The 22486-nt window shown below is 39.2% G+C and overlaps 3 protein-coding genes and 1 long non-coding RNA gene across 8 annotated transcripts in view; 2 read left to right on the forward strand and 2 right to left on the reverse strand.

Moving 5' to 3' along the window:
• Positions 1-49: 49 nt before the first annotated feature.
• On the reverse strand, positions 50-6314 carry LOC108875082 (GTPase IMAP family member 8). Its single transcript, XM_018663772.2, has 8 exons — positions 5901-6314; positions 5233-5305; positions 5033-5103; positions 4898-4925; positions 4700-4738; positions 3528-4145; positions 1973-3193; positions 50-1883 (listed from the first exon to the last, which is right to left on the reverse strand). Exons 4-8 carry the CDS (start codon positions 4914-4916, stop codon positions 1183-1185), a joined length of 2598 nt encoding a protein of 865 aa, XP_018519288.2. The 5' UTR covers positions 4917-4925; positions 5033-5103; positions 5233-5305; positions 5901-6314; the 3' UTR covers positions 50-1182.
• LOC127143159 (uncharacterized) lies at positions 3111-5190 on the forward strand. The gene is made up of 3 exons (XR_007814388.1): positions 3111-3248; positions 3900-4187; positions 5066-5190. It is a non-coding gene; the product is annotated as an uncharacterized LOC127143159 (long non-coding RNA).
• Positions 6315-6469: 155 nt separating the features above from the next.
• Positions 6470-22239, reverse strand: LOC108875049 (GTPase IMAP family member 8). Of its 5 annotated transcripts, none has more exons than XM_051074837.1 (6): positions 22187-22239; positions 21274-21356; positions 20949-21002; positions 20474-20774; positions 11149-11474; positions 6470-10414 (listed from the first exon to the last, which is right to left on the reverse strand). In XM_051074837.1, the coding sequence occupies exons 2-6, from the start codon at positions 21290-21292 to the stop codon at positions 7770-7772; spliced, it is 3345 nt and encodes a 1114-aa protein (XP_050930794.1). In that variant the 5' UTR covers positions 21293-21356; positions 22187-22239; the 3' UTR covers positions 6470-7769. The 5 variants fall into 5 exon arrangements, with proteins under 5 accessions (XP_050930794.1, XP_050930792.1, XP_050930795.1 ...); XM_051074835.1 differs by lacking the exons at positions 20474-20774; positions 20949-21002; positions 21274-21356; positions 22187-22239 and adding exons at positions 11966-12019; positions 12876-12958; positions 14092-14129; positions 14211-14730 and having other exon boundaries at positions 11149-11778; XM_051074838.1 differs by lacking the exon at positions 11149-11474 and having other exon boundaries at positions 20151-20774; positions 22187-22236.
• LOC108875004 (protein NLRC3) overlaps positions 14771-22486 on the forward strand; it is a 41293-nt gene continuing 33577 nt past the window's right edge. The window contains exon 1 of the mRNA XM_051074829.1: positions 14771-14788. The gene's annotated coding sequence lies outside the window, so the exon portion shown is untranslated. The remainder of the gene's footprint in view (positions 14789-22486) is intronic.

A 22486-nucleotide genomic window follows, 5' to 3' on the forward strand; every position in this document is an offset into this window, starting at 1 on the left:
AAGCTAAAGAAAAACTGCTAATTCAGAAAGAACTTAAATGATAAATCACTTATCTCTAGTATCAATTTTATTATCAAATAGTTTCTTATTTATAATCATGGTTACAAAGAAGAAAAGTCTTTACATGATAAAATGACATTAACATACATCTCTGTCACAAAATAAGAGAAAATGTGTAAAGGTCTAAAATACTCAGAGTCCTTTGTTTAAAATCGTCACTCATACAATGTAGAACTTTCAGGAAAGAGACAAATGTCATTAACAGAACTTATGAAGAGACTCTGTGAACACCTGTCAATCACTGCTTTACATTTTTCAGGTTTTTTTCTTTTTATCTTCATGTCATGTGACAGTGTTACTAACTCTACCAGAAGAGTTTTCCTGCACATGCTGACATGTAAAAAACTAAAACTAAATCCCAGTTACGCTTACACACGGCCAAGAAATCAGTGATCCCCAGTGATCCCTCTACACGATTACAGGGACCAGGTTTCTACATGATATTTAAAAAATCAGTTTACTGGAGAAAGCTAAGTCTAAACTGGTTACTGAAGTACATGTACAGAATGTCTTCTCTGTGTTAAAGCTTCCATCAGTGGCTTCCTGGCTATTTGAATTAATTGTTCTCTGCAGAGTTTCACATTTTATTCACACTAGTTGTTGAAATTTATCAATTTTTTTTTCTTGATGTCTTCATCTTCTCTTCTATATTGATGATTCATTGAATATTTTAATGTTTTGTTTTTATGATCACTTTTCTCCCATTTGATTTTAATTTTCAGGTCAGATCAGGTGAAATTTTATTTATATAGCTTTTATATAGCGCCAATTCACAACAGAAGTTATCTTGAGGCACTGTACATATAGAGCAAGTCTAGGCCGTACTCTTTATCTTATAAAATTTACAGAGAAACCCAACAGATCCCACCATGAGCAGCACTAGGAGACTGTGGCAAGAAAAAACTTCCTTTTAAGAGGCAGAAACCTCAAGCAGAACCGGACTCAGGGTGGGCGGCCATCTGCCTCGACCGGTTGGGTCTAGACGGGGGAGGGGGGGTTAGAGAAAGACAACATTGTAAATACACAGACTAAATCAAAACGTAAATAGTAGTAGTAGTAATAATAACTTTCCCCTATTTTAGTCTTTTGAACATTGCTGTCATTGTTTCTACCAGATGTCCATCAAATCTCTCTCTTCATCTCTTCTTCCTTCTCCTTCAGGATCCTCTCCACTTCTTTCTGTATCGCTGCTTCAGCCTCTTGCAGCATCTCATTAGTGAAGCAGCTGCCTCCATTTTCCTTCACCATGGTGTTGATCTTGTTGATCAGCTCACTGACTTGTGTGTGATTGTGTTGATCATAGTTGTTAAACACATGGTATCTTCCTCCACAGTCAGAGATCAGCTTCTTAAAGGAATCATCACATTTCTTTTCAATGTATTCTTCAATGGTTCGCTCCTCATGTTCCAGTATATCTCCTCTTGTGAAAAGAATGATGGTGAATTTCTCTGAATTCTTCCCAAATCCTTCTTTGATGAGTTTCAGTGTCTCCTTCTCCTCTGCTGTGAATCGTCCAATCTGTAACACCAACAGGAAGACATGTGGTCCTGGAGCCAGAAGACTGATACATTTCACCATCTCCTCATTAACCTGATCATGGGACAAACTATTATCAAACAGACCAGGAGTGTCGACCACAACAACAGGACGACCGTCCACTTCACTCTGTTCTTTCTGACAATACTTGGTGACTAATGTTTGACCTAATCCATATTTAAACACCTTTCTTCCCAGAATGGTGTTTCCTGAAGAGCTCTTTCCACTGCCAGTCTTCCCTATCAGCAAAATCCTGAGACTCTCTGGACTCTGTTTCTCTTCAGCACCTGAGAAATACAAGAGAATAAGGAGTATAAGATGACAGTTTCTGCAGAGTAAACTTTAATATCTAATTCTATTAATGTATATAACTTACAGCTGCCCTTGTTTTTTGTTTTCAGATCCATAAGCTCAGACCGCACAGTGGAAAGGTTTTTGTCTTGTTGTATGATCCTTTTTATTTGGGCATGTGCAAATGTCTCTGTTGTGTAGCAGGATGGTTCTTTGGACGGTCTAACTTTTTCCACACTAAGCAACAGCTCTGGCATCTGCTGTTTGTCATTACTGTTGAGAAATACATAACGTTGTCCACACTTCTGAAGGAGCTCCTGGATGTCTTCATCCTTTGTTACAAAGTTACCAACAGCTGGATCTGTAGGATCTGACTCCACAATGAACAGAATCATGGTGAAGTCATTGACTGGAGAGCTGAATGTGTTCTGGATGGTCTTTAACTCTCCCTTGTCTTCATCAGTGGGAGGACCCACAGGTAGGACCAGGATGAAGGCATGGACGCCCTCAGGATCACAGAGGGAGATACACCTGAATGATTCCTCCATCACTGCCTCCTGAGGTTTTCCATACAAGGCAGGCAGCTCCACCAGGGAAACCCAACGTCCACACACATCTCCCTGATGTTTAACACACTCTGATGAGGTGGAGACTGAATGAAGCTCTGTCTGACCTAAAATGGCCTTGGCTGCTGAAGTCTTCCCTGCTCCTCTCCTCCCACACAGAACCAGGTTTAAAGATGGTTTGATGTGTTCAGACTTTGGTCTTATGGTCTCTTCAGTGAAGGTGAGGAAGGTTCCTTTGTTTAGATGCACAATGTTCTCAATCTTCTCCATTAACTTGTTATGGTCATTTACAAACATGTTGTAGTTTCTTCCATCACATTCCTGAAGGAGCTTGTTCACAGAGACACTTGTCTCATTCCATTGATGACAGTACGTGGTGACGACCATTGAGTATCTAAAAGCATCTTGACCAAACAAACTCAGGATGAACTTCAGTGTTTTTCTGTTCTCCTCAGTGAAATCAGAAGGTTTCACTAACAGCAGCAGAACATTTGGTCCAGGACGACAAAGAGTCACACAGCTCTTCACTTCTTTTCTCACTGCTTCCTCAGACAGACTGAACATGTCTGGAGTTTTCGCCACTGTCAGTGGTTTTTCTTTCCATTCTCCATGAACTAACTCACATTGTTTGATTGGAGAAAATCTTTGAAATTTAAAAGATTTTTTTTTCAGGATGAAGTTACCAAGTGTCGTCATTTCTTCCTCACTTTTCCCAAACAGCACAATCCTGAGTCCATGAGCTGTCAAACAGGAAATAAAAACAGTTAAATGTAGTGAATCTCTGATCAACATCCTGTCTACATTTACCACATGCAGTCGTAGCATTATTTGGACAAAGATGAGAACTAATCAGATTTACACTCATATTTGAAATATTTAGATTAGAGATGGTTCTGTCGTCCAGTTCCATTGTTGGATCTGTTTCCAGTAGTAAAGTAATTGAATTCATTAAACTCTGCAGCCAGTGAATCCCTTGTTGAATCCTTCATTGATGATCAGTCTCTTTAACCTCGTTCTGACAGTAAAGACATGAGATGACAAACACATGCTAACTCAGTGTTGTCCTGCACTTACGAGCAGCTCGAGCAGGATCCATGTTGACAGGCAGGTTCTGATGAATCCCAGCTGCTTCATCGTCAGATAAATCACAGCTCACATGTTCTCCGTTGTTTACCCTCACGATTTCACACAAGCGTGTGAAGAGTTCCTGGAATTCAAGGTTCTTCAGCTTCAAGTTTCTGTATCTGCACATTTTGATCATGTGTTTCAGTGGTGGATGTTGCTCGTACTTTTCTGCTGAACCTGGACTTTGCTCAGTGGGTGTTGATATCAGAACCAGTGAATGTTCAAATGATCGATCGCCAAAGTTTTCTAGGACTGTCTGAAGCCTCAGTTTGTGTTCCTCAGTGAAGTCTTCAGGCTGTAGAACCAGCAGGAACACATGAGGTCCAGGATCACAGAGTCTCACACAGGTTTCTACATGTTCTGTCAGTTTGTGTTCAGAGATGTTGGGATGCAGCAGATCTGGGGTGTTGATGAGAACTATTTCTTTCCATCTCCAGCATCCACTGACTCTCTGACAGCAGTCTGGTGCTTTCTGAGTGCTGAACACCGTTTCTCCCAGAATGAAGTTCCCAGCATCTCTCCTGTCAGTCCAGCTGTTCCCCAGCAGAACAACCCTCAGCTCTGACACTAAAAACACAAAGAGAAATCACTGTCCTCTCTGATGACAAGGTGAGTTTCAGTTTTATCTTTCTGAAGTCTTAGTATCTTAAAATAGTTAAACTCACACTGACTATTGTAGCCTCTTTACTGAAGCACCTGCGTCTCAGTAAAATTGATTATTCCAGGTATTTACCAGTCGGAGGAATTACATACTGATGTATTTTTGTATTTTTCTGCTGTGACAGCATCTCTTTTACTGATGTCCTCCATGTAAGACCTGACAATCTGAGTTCTTTAACTGGTTTCTGAGGCTGTGTCAGAAACCTTTCTCTCGTTCACTCATTCACCCCTCCTTGTTTAACACACTATTTGTCATTTTCATAGTGAGCAGTAACTTTAGACTAAGACTCTTATCACTGTCAGCTGCAGAACCACATTACTTTTTGTGAGTGTTGCATTGTGGGATTGTTGACAACATATTGTTAACACAGCTGATTTAATTTCAGTTCTTTAAAACAGGAGGAAATGTGTCAGCTGTGGTATGAACTGCAGTTAGAGCCTGACTGAGTTGAGTAACTTACTGCTGGGAGGGAGTAGGTCAAGGCTACTTTTGCGCAGCTCTGTGAAAATATAGAGATAACAGTTAGTTTCAGTTCAACCACAAGAGGGCGCAGCAGGATTTCAGACAGTATTAACCTGTGCACTGATTTCCTAATCATTCTGCCTCCATACAGTTTAAAGATTAGTTTTCTATAAAGTTAAAATCAGAGTGGACTCACCAGACGCTGCAGTCACCATAATGTCACTCTGGAAACATCAGACACAAATGATGATGTGTTGTTATGAATCTGAGTGAAATCATATGTCTGATGTTGTTGAACACCTGAGAGATGTCAGCCAACATGAATACTCACTCAGTGCTGCTGTGTCCTCTGATCTCTGAACAGTTCTGCTGAAGACAAAGTCCTCTGTATCACCACCGGTCCTGTAACACACCACCATCAACACTGTTTCACCTCTGTTGGTTTATTTGTCAGCAGGACAAAAAGTATTGAACCAATTTGCTCCAAACTTGTTGGAGTGATGGGGCATGAGTTAGGGAGGAGGCCATTACATTTTGGTTTGGATTGGTTAAAGCTGTGGATCCAGACTTGTAGGATTGTTTGGCCCCAGTGAACGTATGTTCTCTGTTGAGGGTCACATTAGTTAGTGGGTAAAACTGTCTTGGTTTCACCACACAACATGAAAACCAAGCAAACAATGTGATTTGAAGAACATAAATACAGTTAGAACTAACAGTAAAACAGATTTTCATTCAGCACTCTGACTAAAAAGGACTTGTTGGACACATTTTATGGCTCTTCCTTGTCTACAGCGCCTCCCAGAGTCTGTAAGTCATTTTTATCAAAAAGGAGGAACTCACTGAACACGATGAACAGGTGTAATGATAATGATGCTGACCACAGGCACTGTTCGGACATATACACATGATCTTAGAAATGTGAAATATGCACCAATGATCACATGGAGCTGAAATGCGTAGGAACATTTTCTATTAAGGAAATGATCAGTCAGGTCTGATCCTAACTTCTCTTTCACCAACATGGCGGCTGTACAGCTGATTGAGTTCTGAGATGAAATAATAAACAGTAACCAGAGAAACGGACTAAATTCACAGATATCTGAACAGAAACTCAGTCTGATCCATTTCTTCTCAGCTGGAAACGAAATGTTCTGAAAACTGAAAATAATGGGACATTAAGAAGCTGTAAATCTCCTTACCCAGAACTCACCAAACGATCAACAATCAATCCATCTGCAGCCTCGCGCGGTAAAACAATCGGTTTGAAAGGTTAAAGTCGGTCGATCATTTCTATGGATTCCTGATCCACCCACAGTATCGATATGCTGCATGTATCAACTTTAATGATCAGGTTTTGAACGCGTTTCCTGATCAACTGAACTGTAATGTCTGAACTGCTGAGGAGGACGAAAGTGAAGGTATCTTCACACCCAACCACTGACAAACAGCGTTTACACAACAATAAGATCATAATTATAAAGAAAAACTTTGATGGGCTGAGAGACTGATTCTTTTTTAAGAAGTTATTTTGTACATATACATCTAATCTATCTATCTAATAATGTAATAGTACTATGTATGTTCCTTTATATGTATGTAGTAAATTACACACACAAGCCTCATCTTGATAATAAAACTCTTGTGTTCACTCTGTTCTGTGACACCATGACTTGACCTGAACCTGAACATCAATAATATAAATGTATCATCTCTGGCTATGATCATCTGTTTTTCACATTTAGAAACCAAACAAATCAAATTACTGCAAAACAACGTTTTATTCATGAGTTAATAAAAGATCTTTTTGGCACAAACAACAAGAAATTCACACTGAAGAAAAGAGGAAACATCATCTCTAAATAGTTCAGGTGAGACCCCTCCTCCCGTTACCTACTATAACGTTAAACCAGTAAATGAACCAATAACATTAAAATATGGAATACAAGAAAATAATGTTTACAAAAAAATGTGTTCATATTTGACTAATTGTTATAATATGAGGTTTATATTTGCCATTACATCAAATTTAAATATGAATTAGGTAAAAAGTAGTTGTTTTTTCCCACAGTAGTTTCTCTACAACAGTTAAACAACTTGATCCACCGCATTTCAAGAAATCACTATTTATGAAAATGACTTTAACCCAAGCTGTAGAGGTTTTTCTTTTTCTAACCTCCTGTCTGTTTATACTGATACACTGCACATTACAGCTGACACACTGAAGCACAATATTATTTCAGTTCATTCATATTAACTTCCAGTTAAGGTTTCTTCAACAAATCCCCAAAAACATGACAAAAATAGAAAACTGAGTCAAAACTCACAAATGATCCCCATCATATTATCAAATACACATTCATATTTCACTGGCGGTTTTATTATTACATGTATTATATAAACTGAACACTGTCTATTCGGTCCATATACACATAGCTGACTGTCACAGTGTCATTCTTCACTGCACTGACTCCACATTGATACACATGTTGAAATATTCATATTTTCCACAGTAAATAAAGACAGAACCAAGCAGGTATTTAGAAAAAAAACCCAAAACAAACAACAACAAAATATATATTTACTCTGGTTCATCATTCTGTTGTGTATAAGAGTCAGAAAGTACAAAGTTAATTTCTTTGATTTCCTGATTATCAGTTGGTGCTACATGAAGAACAATACAATATTTAGCATGTTTCTATCATCAGGGAGGAGACACAGGATGCATCATTGTGGACGAGGAGGTCATGTTAAAGGACCAGTGTGAAGGATTCAGGAGGATCTACCAGGAGAGACTGCATATAATAGTCATGATTTGATTTCATCCTCCTTACACACTTGGAAAAGGAGGGAGGTTTCAGTTGATTGCAATGTGAAAACTCACCACTAGATGCCACTAAATCCCACACACTGATCCTTTTAAGAAATAATATCAGATCAGATGAGAATGGAGGGACACACTGTATATGGACATGATCATGATCTGCCAAGAGCTCAGTCCCAGTGCTGACTGTAATGAGCTGCTGTCTCATCAGGAGCTGAAGATTAATTACTGAAACCTGCATCACAGATCAGGAGGTGGTACATCTACCTTTGTATTTCTTTTTCAAATTTTTTATATCTTCTTCATGTTTTTCCTTCAACTCCTCCATTTCTTCCTTTAGATATTTCTCCTTGTAGCTCGAGAGCTCACCTAACAGTTTATACTCTTTGTTGTGTTTCTCTTCTGTCTCTTCCATCTGTCTCTCATGTCTTTGCTTCAGGTCCTTTATTTCCTCCATGTGTTTATCTAACAACGCTGTAAAGTCTTTGGTGTATTTCTGCCTGAACTCATTGAATTCTTCAGCTTGTCTTCTAGCCTCCTCTTCATGTTTCTTCTTCATTTCCTCCAGTTTTTTCTTATAGTTTTCTTCTAAGTCTTTTCTTTCTTTCTGCTCTTCATGTCTTCTGATTCGTTCTTCTTCTTTTCTTTGGTTTTCATATCTTTCTCTTTCCTGTTCATATTCTTCTTGCAGCTTTCTCAGTCTTTCTTGTTCTTTCAGTCGTCTCTGTTCATTTTCTCGATGTCGTTTTTCCCACCACTCTTTTCTTTCATTTTCCCAGTTCTCTTGTTGTTTTCTCATCTCCTCTCTGCTCTGTCCAGATTTTATTTTTTTCTCCAGATCTTTAAGTTTTTGCTCCCACTCCTGTTTTTTAATTTCTTCCTGCTCTCTTCTCTTTCTGTCCTCCTTTCTTCTCTTTTCCTGTTCTTTCTCTCTCTCCTCACGTTCTTTGTTGATGTTTTCTTCCATCTCTTTAAGTTGTTTGACTCTCTCCTTTTCAATTTCTGCCTTCTGTTCTTCCATTTTTCTCGTCACTGCTGCCATTTCTTCCTCATGTTTTCTTCTCAGTTCCTCCTCCTTCTGCTTCATCTCTTCTTCCTTCTCCTTCAGGACTCTCTTCACTTCCTTCTGTATCGCTGCCTCTGCTTCTTGGAACATCTCTGAGGTGTAACAGCTGCCGCCATTTTCCTTCACCATGTTGTTGGACTTTGTCATCAGCTCTCTGACCTGTGTGCGGTCTGTCTCGTTGTTATTGAAGACCTGGTATCTTCCTCCACAGTCAGAGATCAGTTTTTTTACAAAGTTATCACTGTTTTCTATGTAACTCTCAATAGTTGTATTCTTCAGATCATCTCCTCTGGTGAATATAATGATGATGAAATTTCCTGAATTCTTGCCAAAATATTTCTTAATCAGTTTGACTGAATCTTTCTCCTCCTGTGTGAATCGTCCGATCTGCAGAACCAGTAGAAACACATGAGGTCCAGGAGACAACAGGCTGATACATTTCACGAGTTCCTCTTGAATTTCATCATTGGACAGAGAAGTGTCGAATAAGCCGGGGGTGTCAACCACAACAACAGGCCGTCCATCAATCTCTGCTGATGCTTTTTGGCAAAACTTGGTCACAGACATTGTGCAGACTATAGATTTAAAATGTTCTTCTCCCAGAATGGTGTTTCCAGTTGCACTCTTCCCACTGCCAGTCCGTCCAATCAGCACCATCCTGAGAGGCTCTCTGCTCTGATTTTTATCATCATCTCCCATCTGACTCCTCTGTTTCACACCCTGAAGTTCAGCTTTGAGGTTTGAAACCCTCTCAATCTGAGCCTTGGTGAACATGTCCTTTGTGAATGATCTGGATCCTCTATGTCTCATCTTTTCCACAGCATCCAACAGCTCTGGGATCTGCTGTTTGTCCTTGATGTTGACAACAACAGATCTTCCTCCACAGCTCTGACAGAGCTCCTGGATGTTCTTGTTTTCCTTTACAAAGTTACCAACAGCTGGAGCTGTAGGATCTGACTCCACAGTGAACAGAATCATGGTGATGTCAATGACTGGAGAGCTGAATGTGTTCTGGATGGTCTCTAACTCTCCCTTGTCTTCATCAGTGAGGGGACCCACAGGTAGGACCAGGATGAAGGCATGGACGCCCTCAGGATCACAGAGGGAGATACACCTGAATGATTCCTCCATCACTGCCTCCTGAGGTTTTCCATACAAGGCAGGCAGCTCTACCAGGGAAACCCAACGTCCACACACCTCTCCCTGATGTTTAACACACTCTGATGAGGTGGAGACTGAATGAAGCTCTGTCTGACCTAAAATGGCCTTGGCTGCTGAAGTCTTCCCTGCTCCTCTCCTCCCACACAGAACCAGGTTTAAAGATGGTTTGATGTGTTCACTTGCAGTTTCTTCAGTCTTCTCCATTAATGCTTCATGGTTATCTTCCAACATCTTGTAGTGTCTTCCTCTGCAGTCTTTAAGGAGTTCATTAACAGAGTCACTCATTCCGATCCCCTCATGTGTCATGACGACCATTGAGTATCTAAAAGCATCTTGACCAAACAAACTCAGGATGAACTTCAGTGTTTTTCTGTTCTCCTCAGTGAAATCAGAAGGTTTCACTAACAGCAGCAGAACATTTGGTCCAGGACGACAAAGACTCACACAGCTCTTCACTTCTTTTCTCACTGCTTCCTCAGACAGACTGAACCAGTCTGGAGTTTTCACCACTGTTAATGGTTTTCCTCTCCACTCTCCAGAGGAGGCCACACAATGACTGGTTGGAGAATGTTTTTGATGATGAAAAACTTGGTCTGTGATGATGGAATTACCAAGTTCTGTCTTTTTGTCATCACTCTTCCCCAGTAGCACAATCCTGAATGATGCTGTAACACAACAAAGTTGAAATGATATGAACTAATCTTGATGAATGCAGTGACCAGACATTGACAGTGGGCTGTACAAATTGACATGAAGCTAAAAAAACTACCTTTATCCCTTTAGTCATGGCTCAGGCCATGTTCTAGTGGAACTCATATTTTCAAGATATGGTTTCATCATATGATGCAGTTAATCTGGGTTTAAATGTGCTCTTCAAATGCCAACCCATGTGGAGGTTGGGGTGGTGGATGGGGATACAGTCATTAGCCATCAATGTCTTTCATGAATGTTTAATATGAACATTTAGATATTTTATCAGTCTGTCAGACCATTCACACTCACATTCATATTTCTGGAAAATTTAGACTGACCAATTAACCTCAGTATGTGAGAGGCAGCTGGAGTACCTCCACAGGGATGGATGGTTTCAAATGGTGAACCTTTTTTCTGTGAGGTGACAGTGATGAACAACTGAACCTCTGTGCCACCTTAACATGCTTTTAAATTGGGAAGAATTTTGTGATGTGTTTGGGTGAAAAGGTGTCACCAAATATCTGTCAGGAAATGAAAGATTAGCATCATGATGACTTTACTGACTGTGAGACAAATGGTTTGTCCCTGAGAGTGAGAGCTGTGGAGTGATTTGTTTAAAGACATGCAGTCTTGTGAAAAAATGACATCAATCATTTGCAGCTTAATGTTCAAATTTAATAAAGGAGGTGAACAAAGTTTGACTTACCAGCAGCTTTAACAGCCTCTGAGACAGGAATCTGTGTTTGTTTTTGTTTTGGCCTTTGGTGACCTCCTGGTAAAGTTATTGTTGTGTCCACAGATCTCTTATAGCAAACGTGCTGTCCATTGTTCTTATTTACAACTAGTGCCAAGTGTATTAACAGCTCTGAATGTTCAAGATTCTTTAGCTTCAGGTGCCTGTTTTGACATTTTCTGATCAGGTCTTCATGTCTTCTCCAACCTGCCCTCTCCTCTCTGGATGTTGATGTTGATATCAGAACCAGTGAATGATCAAATGATTGATTACTGAAGAGTTGAAGGACTCTGCAGAGCCTCAGATTGTGTTCCTCAGTGAAGTCTTCAGGCTGTAGAACCAGCAGGAACACATGAGGTCCAGGATCACAGAGTCTCACACAGGTTTCTACATGTTCTGTCAGTTTGTGTTCAGAGATGTCAGGAAGCAGTAGATCTGGGGTGTTGACGAGAACTATGTGTTTCCCTTTTAACTGTCCTTTGACTCTCTGGCAATAGTCTGCTTCTTCTTCAGTGCTGAACACAGGTGTTCCCATTATTAAGTTTCCAACTGAATTCCTCTCAGAGCAGCTGTTTCCCAGCAGAACAACCCTCAGCTCAGACACTGAGAAACAAAGATTTAGAAAAGACGACTAAACACGGACATTCATTCATTTATATTCTCACTGATGTTTAACTAAAGTTATTTAGTTACTTACAGTTTGTACCTATAAAACTCAATAAAGGTAATTAAACTCAATTAAACTTGCTGCTATTGTTAAACAGCAGATTAACAGTTTAGTCTGACTCACTGTGTGGTGGCAGGGACTTAATGCTGTTCCTGCGCCTCAAGGGATGCAGACGATCTGTGATTGATTGAAGACACAGAAATATACAGAATATTTATTTACTCACTTACTCACATGTTCTCTGCATTCAGTTGGCAGTTTATTAGGTACACCTAGAGAAAACTAATGCAGACATGAACAAAAGTGCTGTTCAATGAATCTTTCTTTGTAAAGGTTCTGATGTGAAGTTTTCGGTGAAACTGGTTCAGAGAGCTGTTTATTCAACTCAAATCATCGGCTGCCCTCTGCCTACACAACATATCCAGATCCCACTGCCACAACAGGATCATCAGGATCACAACAGACCCCTCACATCCAGCCCATCATCTGTTTGAACTGATAACCTCTAGGAGGCACTACAGGTCAATTAAATCACATACCACCAGACTCCTCTACAATTTCTTCCCCTGGGCCATAAGAACTGCAGACACTGAGCCCCCCATCCCCTAATACATACATACACACTATTACACACTGTATCTACCTTAAACCTGTGCAACAGAGAGTAACCATGTACTTACAGTGTGTTTTATTACATTCTCAGTGTGTTTTTAAGTCTTGCAGTCTCATATTTTTATTAGTTTTGTGTCTCATATTTTTGTAAGTGTTGTGTTTTTTGCTGTGTCCTTTTTGCACTATGTGGGTTAAGCACCCAGAATTTTGTGACTATAAAGTCTATTCTATTCTGTTCTATTCTGTTGGATCATTTTAAAGGATGTTGTTTGTTTTGCTGTGTAACTGCACTGCATCATTACTGCCAGCTTACTTTTGAATTTAACCAGAGCTCATTTACCTGATTCTTTATTATGTGTGGAATGTGTGGACAGTGAGAGACATTCTGTTATCCAGACAAATAAAATGTGAGTGGACTCACCAGATGCTGCAGTCGCCATGATGTCACTCTGCTGGACACATCAGACACTGATTCAACTGAAGACCAACTGCTGCATTAACAACCTACAATAAGAGAAATTAGAACTAAACTTATTTTACTTATTCAAGCAGGAAAATGTTTTTACAGAGCAAACTGAAGTTTCTCAGTCGCAGTGAGGATTCAAACTAGCAACCCCCTGGTAACACTCAACAACACTGTTAAGGACTGTGTGGAAGATAACCTAAAATTTAGGATTCACTTTGAACTTGTAATGTTTTGTATAATGTAGTAAGTAAAGAAGAAGTACCAATACAGCAAGGTGAATACACCATTAGGACAAAAAGTCTTGCCTGAAAAATCCTACTACAGTAAAAGAACAGTGTTAGCAGCAAAATGTAGTCAAAGTATCAAAGTAAAAATACTAGTTTGGCTGAACTATTTTTATATATGACGTCATGAGATGACTAATGATGTGCTGGCATGTCAGCAGCATGATACTGGTGTAGCTGCTGCAGGTGGAGCTGGTTTGAGCTACTTTATATACAGTTTTATCCACAGGGACAGTGGATACATCTGAGGGCTAATCAGATCATTAATGGGAGAGGAAAGAAGAAAAACATTTATGAATCTGTTCTCTTTTTATACTTTTTCTTTCATCTTTAATTTTTTTAGTGAGATACTGGATCATTTTAACTTTTATTAAAATGAAACAATAAGAGAAGTTTAGAGAGAAAGAGCATTATTGTGTGTAACTGTGAACAGCTCAAAGACATTTCAGATGTCAGAGGCTAAAAAGGTTTGAAAACAAGTGTTTAATCTTTAACAGTGTGTTATATTTACCCACCGTGTCAACTATCAGTGGAGTCTAAAGTACAATTATGTCCCTCTGAAATGGAGCAGGGTGGAATTATAAAGTAACACAGAGTAGACTAAATGTAATACTTTCCATCACTGAGTCAGTTCACCTTTGATATTTATGATTATGTAACTCATCTAACTAGTTCTTCCTGTTGATCTAAGATGGCGACTTTTACGTTTGACACAAACTTTATGGAGCTATATCCACAGAATCAAGTTATTTCAGATTCGTCTAATTTAAATGAAAAACATCATTTTGAATTGAGAGAAAAACAAAATGTTTTTTTTTTTTGTTTGTTTGTTTTTTGTTTTTTTTATCATCCACCTGTCCAACAGATGAACTAATCTGCACACTTACCTGAAGTCATGGGCCTAGAGCTGGCAGTGTCAGAGTTTCTGTCAGTTAAAGAAAAGTACAAAGCTGTTTCCAGGTCAGTTGGTAAAGTTTCTGTGATAATAATCAGATCTGACACTCACCTGAGGACGAGTGGTAACATTTTCAGTACTGATGTCAAACGTGCTGTTGAAGAATCTATGTTATTGATCTATAAAACTCGATTCTGTTTTATTTATTTTGTCTTTACTTTTGGTTTGGTTTAAATTCTGCTGATATTCCATCGCTTGCCGCCGATCGATGATAGAAACAGAGTAAAAACAGCTGAGAAAAAATATGGGAGGGGAAAGAGAGGAGGAGAGCGGAATCTCAACCATCGACATTTCAATTCAACAGGTTGAGTAGGCTTACAGTATTGAGACCGACTTTTTAATTAATCTCCGTTTTCCATTCTATATGTAACAACAGAAACCTACTGTATAAGATTATGTCACTTCTATCTGTTCCCATTATGCTGTGAACTGTTTAAATCTTGTCTGTAATACAGTACAGGCTGTAACGTCTCTTTTCCCTCTGGGCTTTGTTTCCATCAGGTTTTCTTTTTGTAGCTCGGGCGCCATCTTGTGGAGTCAGTGCAGACTACAGTTTCCAGTCTCCTGTTGTCTGTCCCGGTGGTAGGCCTGTGTGGAAACAAGATACTGCAACAAGTCTGTTTTTGAAGGTAGAAACGTGTTTTATGTGTTTTTGTGTTAAAATGATTTTCAAATACAACTGTCATTGACTTGCAACCGTATTAGTCGAGTGTGTTTTCTGTGTATTTTGTTACTGGGTTAGTTATTGAGCATATATTGGTGACGCCTAGCTTGATATTTCGGTGCCGTCGTTAGCTAGGCTAGAATTTCCTCTCTTTTTATTATATTTTGGAGCTTGGTACCACCGGAGCTACAGACCTACTGTTGTAACTGTAAATGACAGCAAATTGTGTTTGTAGTAAAGGAAGCAGTTCTGTCATTTTATTTTTTGTGCCTTTATTTTGAAGAGCACTGCTCTTCTTCGTCTACTTCCTGTTGTTGCTGCCGCTAGACTTCCCGCTCCCGATTCGTCGTAATGACCTGCTCCCGTTGTTTCTGTTGGTAAAACATGCAAACAAATTATTTACTTGTTATATTATGTGTAGAAATTTATGAAGGGAATTTTTATTGTGGTTCGCTTCATGTTTTGTGTTGTTTGCATGTCACGTAAGGAATGTCAGTGCGACGTGTATGTGAAGATAGGCTGCTAGCAGGCTGAACATAAACTTAGCGCCCTTGGAAGCAGAAGGAGGTATGGGAAGATTAATGGTGTTCATTGTAAAACAAATGGTTCATTTCATTTAAAACATAATTTGTGTTAAGTTTAAAAATGTAAACATGTTTCTGTACATTATGTGTGTGTAAATAATATGTACTGTGGTATTTATATTTCTGTTCATATAGTTTTCACGGTGTCAGAATGAGAGGAGAAGAAAAGAGGAGAGAAGTAAAGTTAGACTTAGACTTAGACGGACTTTATTGATCCCTTTGGGATGACTCCCTCGGGGAAATTACATTTCCAGCAGCAAATACAGGCAGAAGATGTAAATAAAATAGGAAAGAATAAGTTGCACCAGTCGAAGCTCTCTGCATTTGTTTGGTTATTCCAAGTGGGCCGCTACAGTAACCACTGTCAGTTATTTCAACTTTTAAATCTGTTGCCAGTTTATTGTATCGTGGAAGGTCACAGTTTGTGACATAAACCTTCGTTTTAATGTGCCTCTGTTGACCAGTGTCTTGAAATAAAAAAAAAAAACTATATTTTTTGTCTTTGTGTAATTTTTCATGTCATTTACGTACTTTAGTTTGTCTCTCTGCAGCTGTTTTTTTTTATCTCTTTGTTGCTCTGTCTCTTTGGGTTTGTGCCTGTCTAGTCATTTTTGAAGTTGTTTTGCTTGTCTCTGTTGTTTTTCTGTCATTGTTACGGCCCCCCCCCAACCCTAGATTATTCCTCGGGGAACGTAACAGTCATTTTGTGGTCCGTATGTCTCTTAGATGTTGAGATGTGTTGGTACTCATTTTGAAGTTGTTATCTTTGTTATTTTTGAAGTAGTTGGTTGTGTCTTTCTCTCACCTTCTTTAAAGACTTAAGGCAACCTAAAAAGTAACAGGAATCAGAAGAAACACAGTAGAATAAAGGTAACAATTTCTGACACAGGTCATCAGAACCTGTGATCCTACTCTGCCTGGAAACTGAAGAAAAATACACAATATCTAAGTGGTGCTGGGTACTTAAAATTTATTTCACCTGTTTTAACGTGTGAATAACATTATCAACAGCACTTTGAGACTTTGCAACGGTCACAAAATATGGTGTAACTCTGGTTTATTATATGGACCTGTGTAACATTTCAACTGAAAGAGTTGAAAAAAATAAAAAGATGGAGCTTGCAGACAGAGGCAGAGAGGGACTGACTTTCAGCCAGAACAGAGCTTCATTTGAAGTCCTCACCATGTTGTATAGTTTTTCTTTTATTTTAAATATTACACATATTTATTACATTTACATATAGTAGCATGATTTCCTTTTAAGGGAGGTGATCTTTTTAAATAGAGGTGATCTGGCAGTTAAGATGCAGTCACAAACAGTTAAACAAATAAACCCTGTAATTGACACAACAGATATATTTTATACTTCAACATAGTCTAAAAAACTAAAAAAACATATTTTGTGAGAATAATTTGTAACTGGACTCTGAAGTCATTGTAACCTCCAGACAATCTTACCAGACAGAAACATGTATTGTTGCAGTCAGTCACATGATATGCACAATGTGAGGAGTAATCATTTGTCTAAATTAATAGTGAAAAGAATTCATTCAGACAGAAGAGAACTAAGGAGATACTGGCTCCTTACATAAGATTGGAATGTGGAGTTATTTATGACAAGGTATCTGGTTAATGTCAAACAGGGAGACTAACCCTAGCCATGGTCTGTACTGTTCAATCTCTCCTTTCCATGTTATTTTTCTCGGCAAGAGATAGAATCAGCTCTTCCATGCACAGATGAAGTCTTATTGTGTAGAATGTGCTTGTTTTCATACAGGAGATTTTGAGTGTCTATTCCTACAGTTCTTATGGCCTTGTGTCCATTAAAGTTAATATTCTGATCGGATCAATATTTGACATGTCTTTGTATTTCTTTTTCAAATCTTACTTCTTTGACATTTCTCTGTAGCTCGAGTCAGTCTATATACTTTGTCATGATTTCTTTCTCATGTATTTGTCTCCCATGTCTTTGCTTCATGCCTGTTATTTCCTCCATTTTGTTTTTATCAGAGCTGTAAAGTCTAATGGGCTTCATATTTTTCTCTTTCCTGCTGAATTTCTTCCAGCTTTTTCCCTCTCCCTTATTTTCCTCTAGTTGTTTTTCCTTCTGCTTTAGTTCTTTGGTTATTTGTTGTATCTCCTAAACACTTTCTTCTCTTGTTCTTTTAAACTTTTTATAATCTAACTGCTGCTTCAGCCTCTTGCAGCATCTCATTAGTGTAGCAGCTGCCTCCATTTTCCTTCACCATGGTGTCGATCTTGTTGATCAGCTCACTGACTTGTGTGTGATTGTGTTTATCACAGTTGTTAAACACATGGTATCTTCTTCCACAGTCAGAGATCAGCTTCTTAAAGGAATCATCACATTTCTCTGTGATGTATTCTTCAATGGACAGTTCCTCGTGTTCCAGTTTATCTCCTCGTGTGAAAAGAATGATGGTGAACTTCTCTGAATTCTTCCCAAATCCTTCTTTGATGAGTTTCAGTGTCTCCTTCTCCTCTGGTATGAATCGTCCAATCTGTAACACCAACAGGAAGACATGTGGTCCTGGAGCCAGAAGACTGAGACATTTCACCATCTCTTTCTGTACCTCATCATGGGACATGGTTGTGTCAAACAGACCAGGAGTGTCGACCACAACAACAGGACGACCGTCCACTTCACTCTCTGCTTTCTGACAAAACTTGGTGACTGATGTTTGACTTAGTTCAGCTTTAAACTTCTTTCTTCCCAGAATGATGTTTCCTGAAGAGCTCTTTCCACTGCCAGTTTTCCCTATCAGCACAATCCTGAGACTCTCTGGACTCTGCTTCTCTTCTTCACCTGTGAAATAAGACCTAAAGTTACTTAAAATGTTAATAATAACTTTTGCTGTAGAGTAGAATCTGGTTTATACCTGGAAAACCATTATAAGATTAAATGGAGTATTTAGTACTTACAAGTGATCATGCTCTTTGTCTTCAGGTCGTTAAGTTCAGCTTGTAGAGTGGTGATTTTTTTATCTTGTTGTAGGACTTTATTCATCTGGCCATGTGCAAATGTTTCTGTTGTATAGCAGCGTGGTTTCTCCACAGACAGGCTTAATTTATCTACAGCATCCAACAGATCTGGGATCTGCTGTTTGTCCTTGATGTTGACAACAACAGATCTTCCTCCACAGCTCTGACAGAGCTCCTGGATGTATGCACTTTTATTTACAAAGTTAACAACAGCTGGAGCTGTAGGATCTGACTCCACAGTGAACAGAATCATGGTGAAGTCATTGACTGGAGAGCTGAATGTGTTCTGGATGGTCTTTAACTCTCCCTTGTCTTCATCAGTGAGGGGACCCACAGGTAGGACCAGGATGAAGGCATGGACGCCCTCAGGATCACAGAGGGAGATACACCTGAGTGATTCCTCCATCACTGCCTCCTGAGGTTTTCCATACAAGGCAGGCAGCTCCACCAGGGAAACCCAACGTCCACACACCTCTCCCTGATGTTTAACACACTCTGATGAGGTGGAGACTGAATGAAGCTCTGTCTGACCTAAAATGGCCTTGGCTGCTGAAGTCTTCACTGCTCCTCTCCTCCCACACAGAACCAGGTTTAAAGATGGTTTGATGTGTTCACTTGCAGTTTCTTCAACCTTCTCCATTAATGCTTCCTGGTTATCTTCAGACATCTTGTAGTGTCTTCCTCCACAGTCTTGAAGGAGTTCATTAACAGAGACACTTGTTTCATCATGTGTTGTGACGACCATTGAGTATCTAAAAGCATCTTGACCAAACAAACTCAGGATGAACTTCAGTGTTTTTCTGTTCTCCTCAGTGAAATCAGAAGGTTTCACTAACAGCAGCAGAACATTTGGTCCAGGACGACAAAGACTCACACAGTTCTTCACCTCTCTTCTTATGGTCTCCTCAGACAGACTGAACCAGTCTGGGGTTTTCACCACTGTTAATGGTTTTCCTCTCCACTCTCCAGAGGAGGCTACGCAGGGTTTGGTTGATGAATTTTTTTGGCAATGAAAAGCTTGGTCTCCAATTATCATGTTACCAAGCTTTGTCCTTTTGTCCTCACTTTTCCCCAGCAGCACAATCCTGAATGATTCTGTAACACAAAGGTAAAATGATACAGACTATTCTTGATGATTGATCCCTTCAGTTACCTGTGGCTCAGGCCATGGTCTATTGAAATTCATTGTGTCAATATTTGGTTTAAAGTTGATTTGTCATTATATGATTGACAGTTAATTTGGGTTTAAATGCGAACTTCAATTACCAACCCACAGGAGGCTGGGATGGTCGATGGAGATACATTCATTAGCCTTAAATTACTTAAATATGTGTTGTAGGTGGGGTAGACCCTGGACAGATCACCAGTCTGTCACATGGCTGACATAGAGATAAACAACCATTCAGGAGGCTGGAGTGCTCGCACAGGAATGCAAACTCAACTTCACCGGTTTTCAAATGCAGAATCTTCTTGCTGTGAAGTGACAGTGCTAATGATTGAACCACTGTGTAACCCTAACACATGAAATGATTTAAGATTAAATTAGTCCATTTTATAGCTTTTTAAAATTTGAAGAACTGTGGGATTTGTTTAGGTGAATCATGATGACAAATGGTTTGTCGCTGAGAGTGAGAGCTGTGGAGTGATTTGTTTAAAGACATGCAGTCCTGTGAAAAAATTCTATCAATCATTTGCAGCTTAATGTTCAAACTGAATGAAGGAGGTGAACAAAGTTTGACTTACCAGCAGCTTTAACAGCCTCTGAGACAGGAATCTGTGTTTCCTGTTGTTTTGGCCTTTGGTGACCTCCTGGTGAAGTAATTGTGTCCACAGATCTTTCATAGCAAACGTGTTCTCCATTGTTCTTATTTACAATCAGCACCCAACGTCTGAACAGTTCTGAATGTTCAAGGTTCTTCAGCTTCAGGGGCCTGTATCGACACATTCTGATCAGGTCTTTAAATGGCTGGTCATTCTGTCCTGCCTTCTCCTCTCTGGGTGTTGATATCAGAACCAGTGAATGATCAAATGATTGATTACTGAAGAGTTGAAGGACTCTGCAGAGCCTCTTCTTCTGTTCCTCAGTGAAGTCTTCAGGCTGTAGAACCAGCAGGAACACATGAGGTCCAGGATCACAGAGTCTCACACAGGTTTCTACATGTTCTGTCAGTTTGTGTTCAGAGATGTCAGGAAGCAGCAGATCTGGGGTGTTGACGAGAACTATGTGTTTCCCTTTTAACTGTCCTTTGACTCTCTGGCAATAGTCTGCTTCTTCAGTGCTGAACACAGGTGCTCCCATTATTAAGTTTCCAACTGAATTCCTCTCAGAGCAGCTGTTCCCCAGCAGAACAACCCTCAGCTCCAACGCTGAAAAACAAAGATTCAGAAAGGACTACAATTACACATGCTATTGCATTTATTCATTTATATTCTCACTGAGTTTTAGATTTCAAGTTTCGTAACCTAATACAGTTTGAATGTATGAAATTCTATAAACTCAGATATTGTTAAAGAGCAGATTAATAGTTAAGTTGGACTCACCTTGTCGTGGCAGGAAATAATTGCTGTTTCTGCGCTTGAAGGTCTGCAGATGATCTGTGAGTTATCAGAGATACAGAAATGTGAACAGTATTTGTTTGCTCACATGTTTTCTACACTCAGTTTATTAAGTACACCTAGTTATGCAGTCTAATACAACAGTCCTGCAATAATTCCTTCATTAAGCATCATATTGCATCATAATATTGTCTTACTTTGGAATTTAATCCAGCGCTCACAGACCTGATTTAAAGTCTGTATTATGTATATGATGTGTGGACAATGAGAGAGGACATTATCCAGGCAAATAAAATGTGACGGAACTCACCAGATGCTGCAGTCGCCATGTTGTCACTCTGCTGGACACATCAGATACTGATTCAACTGAAGACCAATTGCTGCATAATGAACCTACAGGAAGAGAAGTTAACTTATCCAAGCAAGAACAGTGTCCCAGTCACCTTCGCAACAACTATGGTGAGAATACAAATGATCAACGTACTCTCTGGGAACACTTGACAATAATGTGAAGGATTGTGGGGAAAATTCTGTAAAATTGTGAGTTTATTTCATTTCATAACTTGTATGAAGTAGCCTGTTCAATTTGTGATGAAATGTCATTGTAATTTGTTCTCTGTTCTCAAAATGGAGATCTAAGCTCAAGTGAATCTGTTTAAATAAAGTGCATATCTAATACAGCCAAGCTACTTTGATGACATGTAGCCTATTACCTCTACAGGTAATGAATTCACCTTTGATAATTATTATTATGTAACTCCTCTTACTGGTTTTTCCAGTTTAACTAATAGTGACTTTCTATAGTTTCTATAAACACAACCTGTATGGTAACACATGCACAGAATCTAGGTTTTTTTCAGCCTGCTCTTTTGATTAAACTGAAAAACTAACTAACTTTTGATTTAAGACAAAAACCAAATCTTAATACATTTTTTAAACCCTACACCTGTCCTAATAACCTGCACATTTACCTGAAGTCATGTGACCAAAGCTGACAGTGTGTCAGAGTGAGTTTGCGTTTTTGTCAGTTAATATAATAAAGGAGAGAACAAAGTCGTTTCCAGGTTAGTGAAGTTACTGTGGTAATATCAGAATCAGATCTTACATTAACCTAAGGACCGGTGATAACATCTTCAGTACTGATGTCGAACACCCTCGTGCTTTCAAAGAATCCATTATTAATCGACTGACAAGCTAATTCTGTGTTATCTGTTTGTATTTACCTTTAGTTTGGTTGAAAATCCACTGATTGTCCGTTGCTTGCCGCCGATCAGACGATAGAAACAGAAACAGATGTGGGAGGGGAAAGAGAGGAGGAGAAAGGCATCCCAACCATCAACAATCCATTGTTACCTGGAGTCTGCCAAAAATTCAATAGGTTGAGTAAGCCTACATTATTGAGATCGATTTTTAATTCATCAGGGTTTTCCATTTAATATATGACGATACAAAAATATTGTATCAGATTAAAAACTTCTATAGCTACATTATTGCCGCTGTTAATGTCATGGTTTATTAGTCAC

The sequence above is a fragment of the Lates calcarifer genome, linkage group LG13, assembly GCF_001640805.2.
Source record: "Lates calcarifer isolate ASB-BC8 linkage group LG13, TLL_Latcal_v3, whole genome shotgun sequence".
In the NCBI taxonomy this organism is placed as follows: domain Eukaryota; kingdom Metazoa; phylum Chordata; class Actinopteri; family Centropomidae; genus Lates; species Lates calcarifer.

Bases quoted from the DNA above. Each gene is read 5' to 3' on its own strand.
- LOC108875082 (XM_018663772.2), bottom strand. The intron at 3,194-3,527 runs GTAAGTGCAGGA...CCTGTTTGACAG, and splicing joins GGATCCTGCTCGAGCTGCTC to CTCATGGACTCAGGATTGTG. The intron at 1,884-1,972 runs GTAAGTTATATA...TGTATTTCTCAG, and splicing joins AACAAAAAACAAGGGCAGCT to GTGCTGAAGAGAAACAGAGT.
- LOC108875049 (XM_051074836.1), bottom strand. The intron at 11,779-11,965 runs GTGAGTCAGACT...TTTGTTTCTCAG, and splicing joins TAAGTCCCTGCCACCACACA to TGTCTGAGCTGAGGGTTGTT. The intron at 10,415-11,148 runs GTAAGTCAAACT...GTTGTGTTACAG, and splicing joins AGAGGCTGTTAAAGCTGCTG to CATCATTCAGGATTGTGCTA.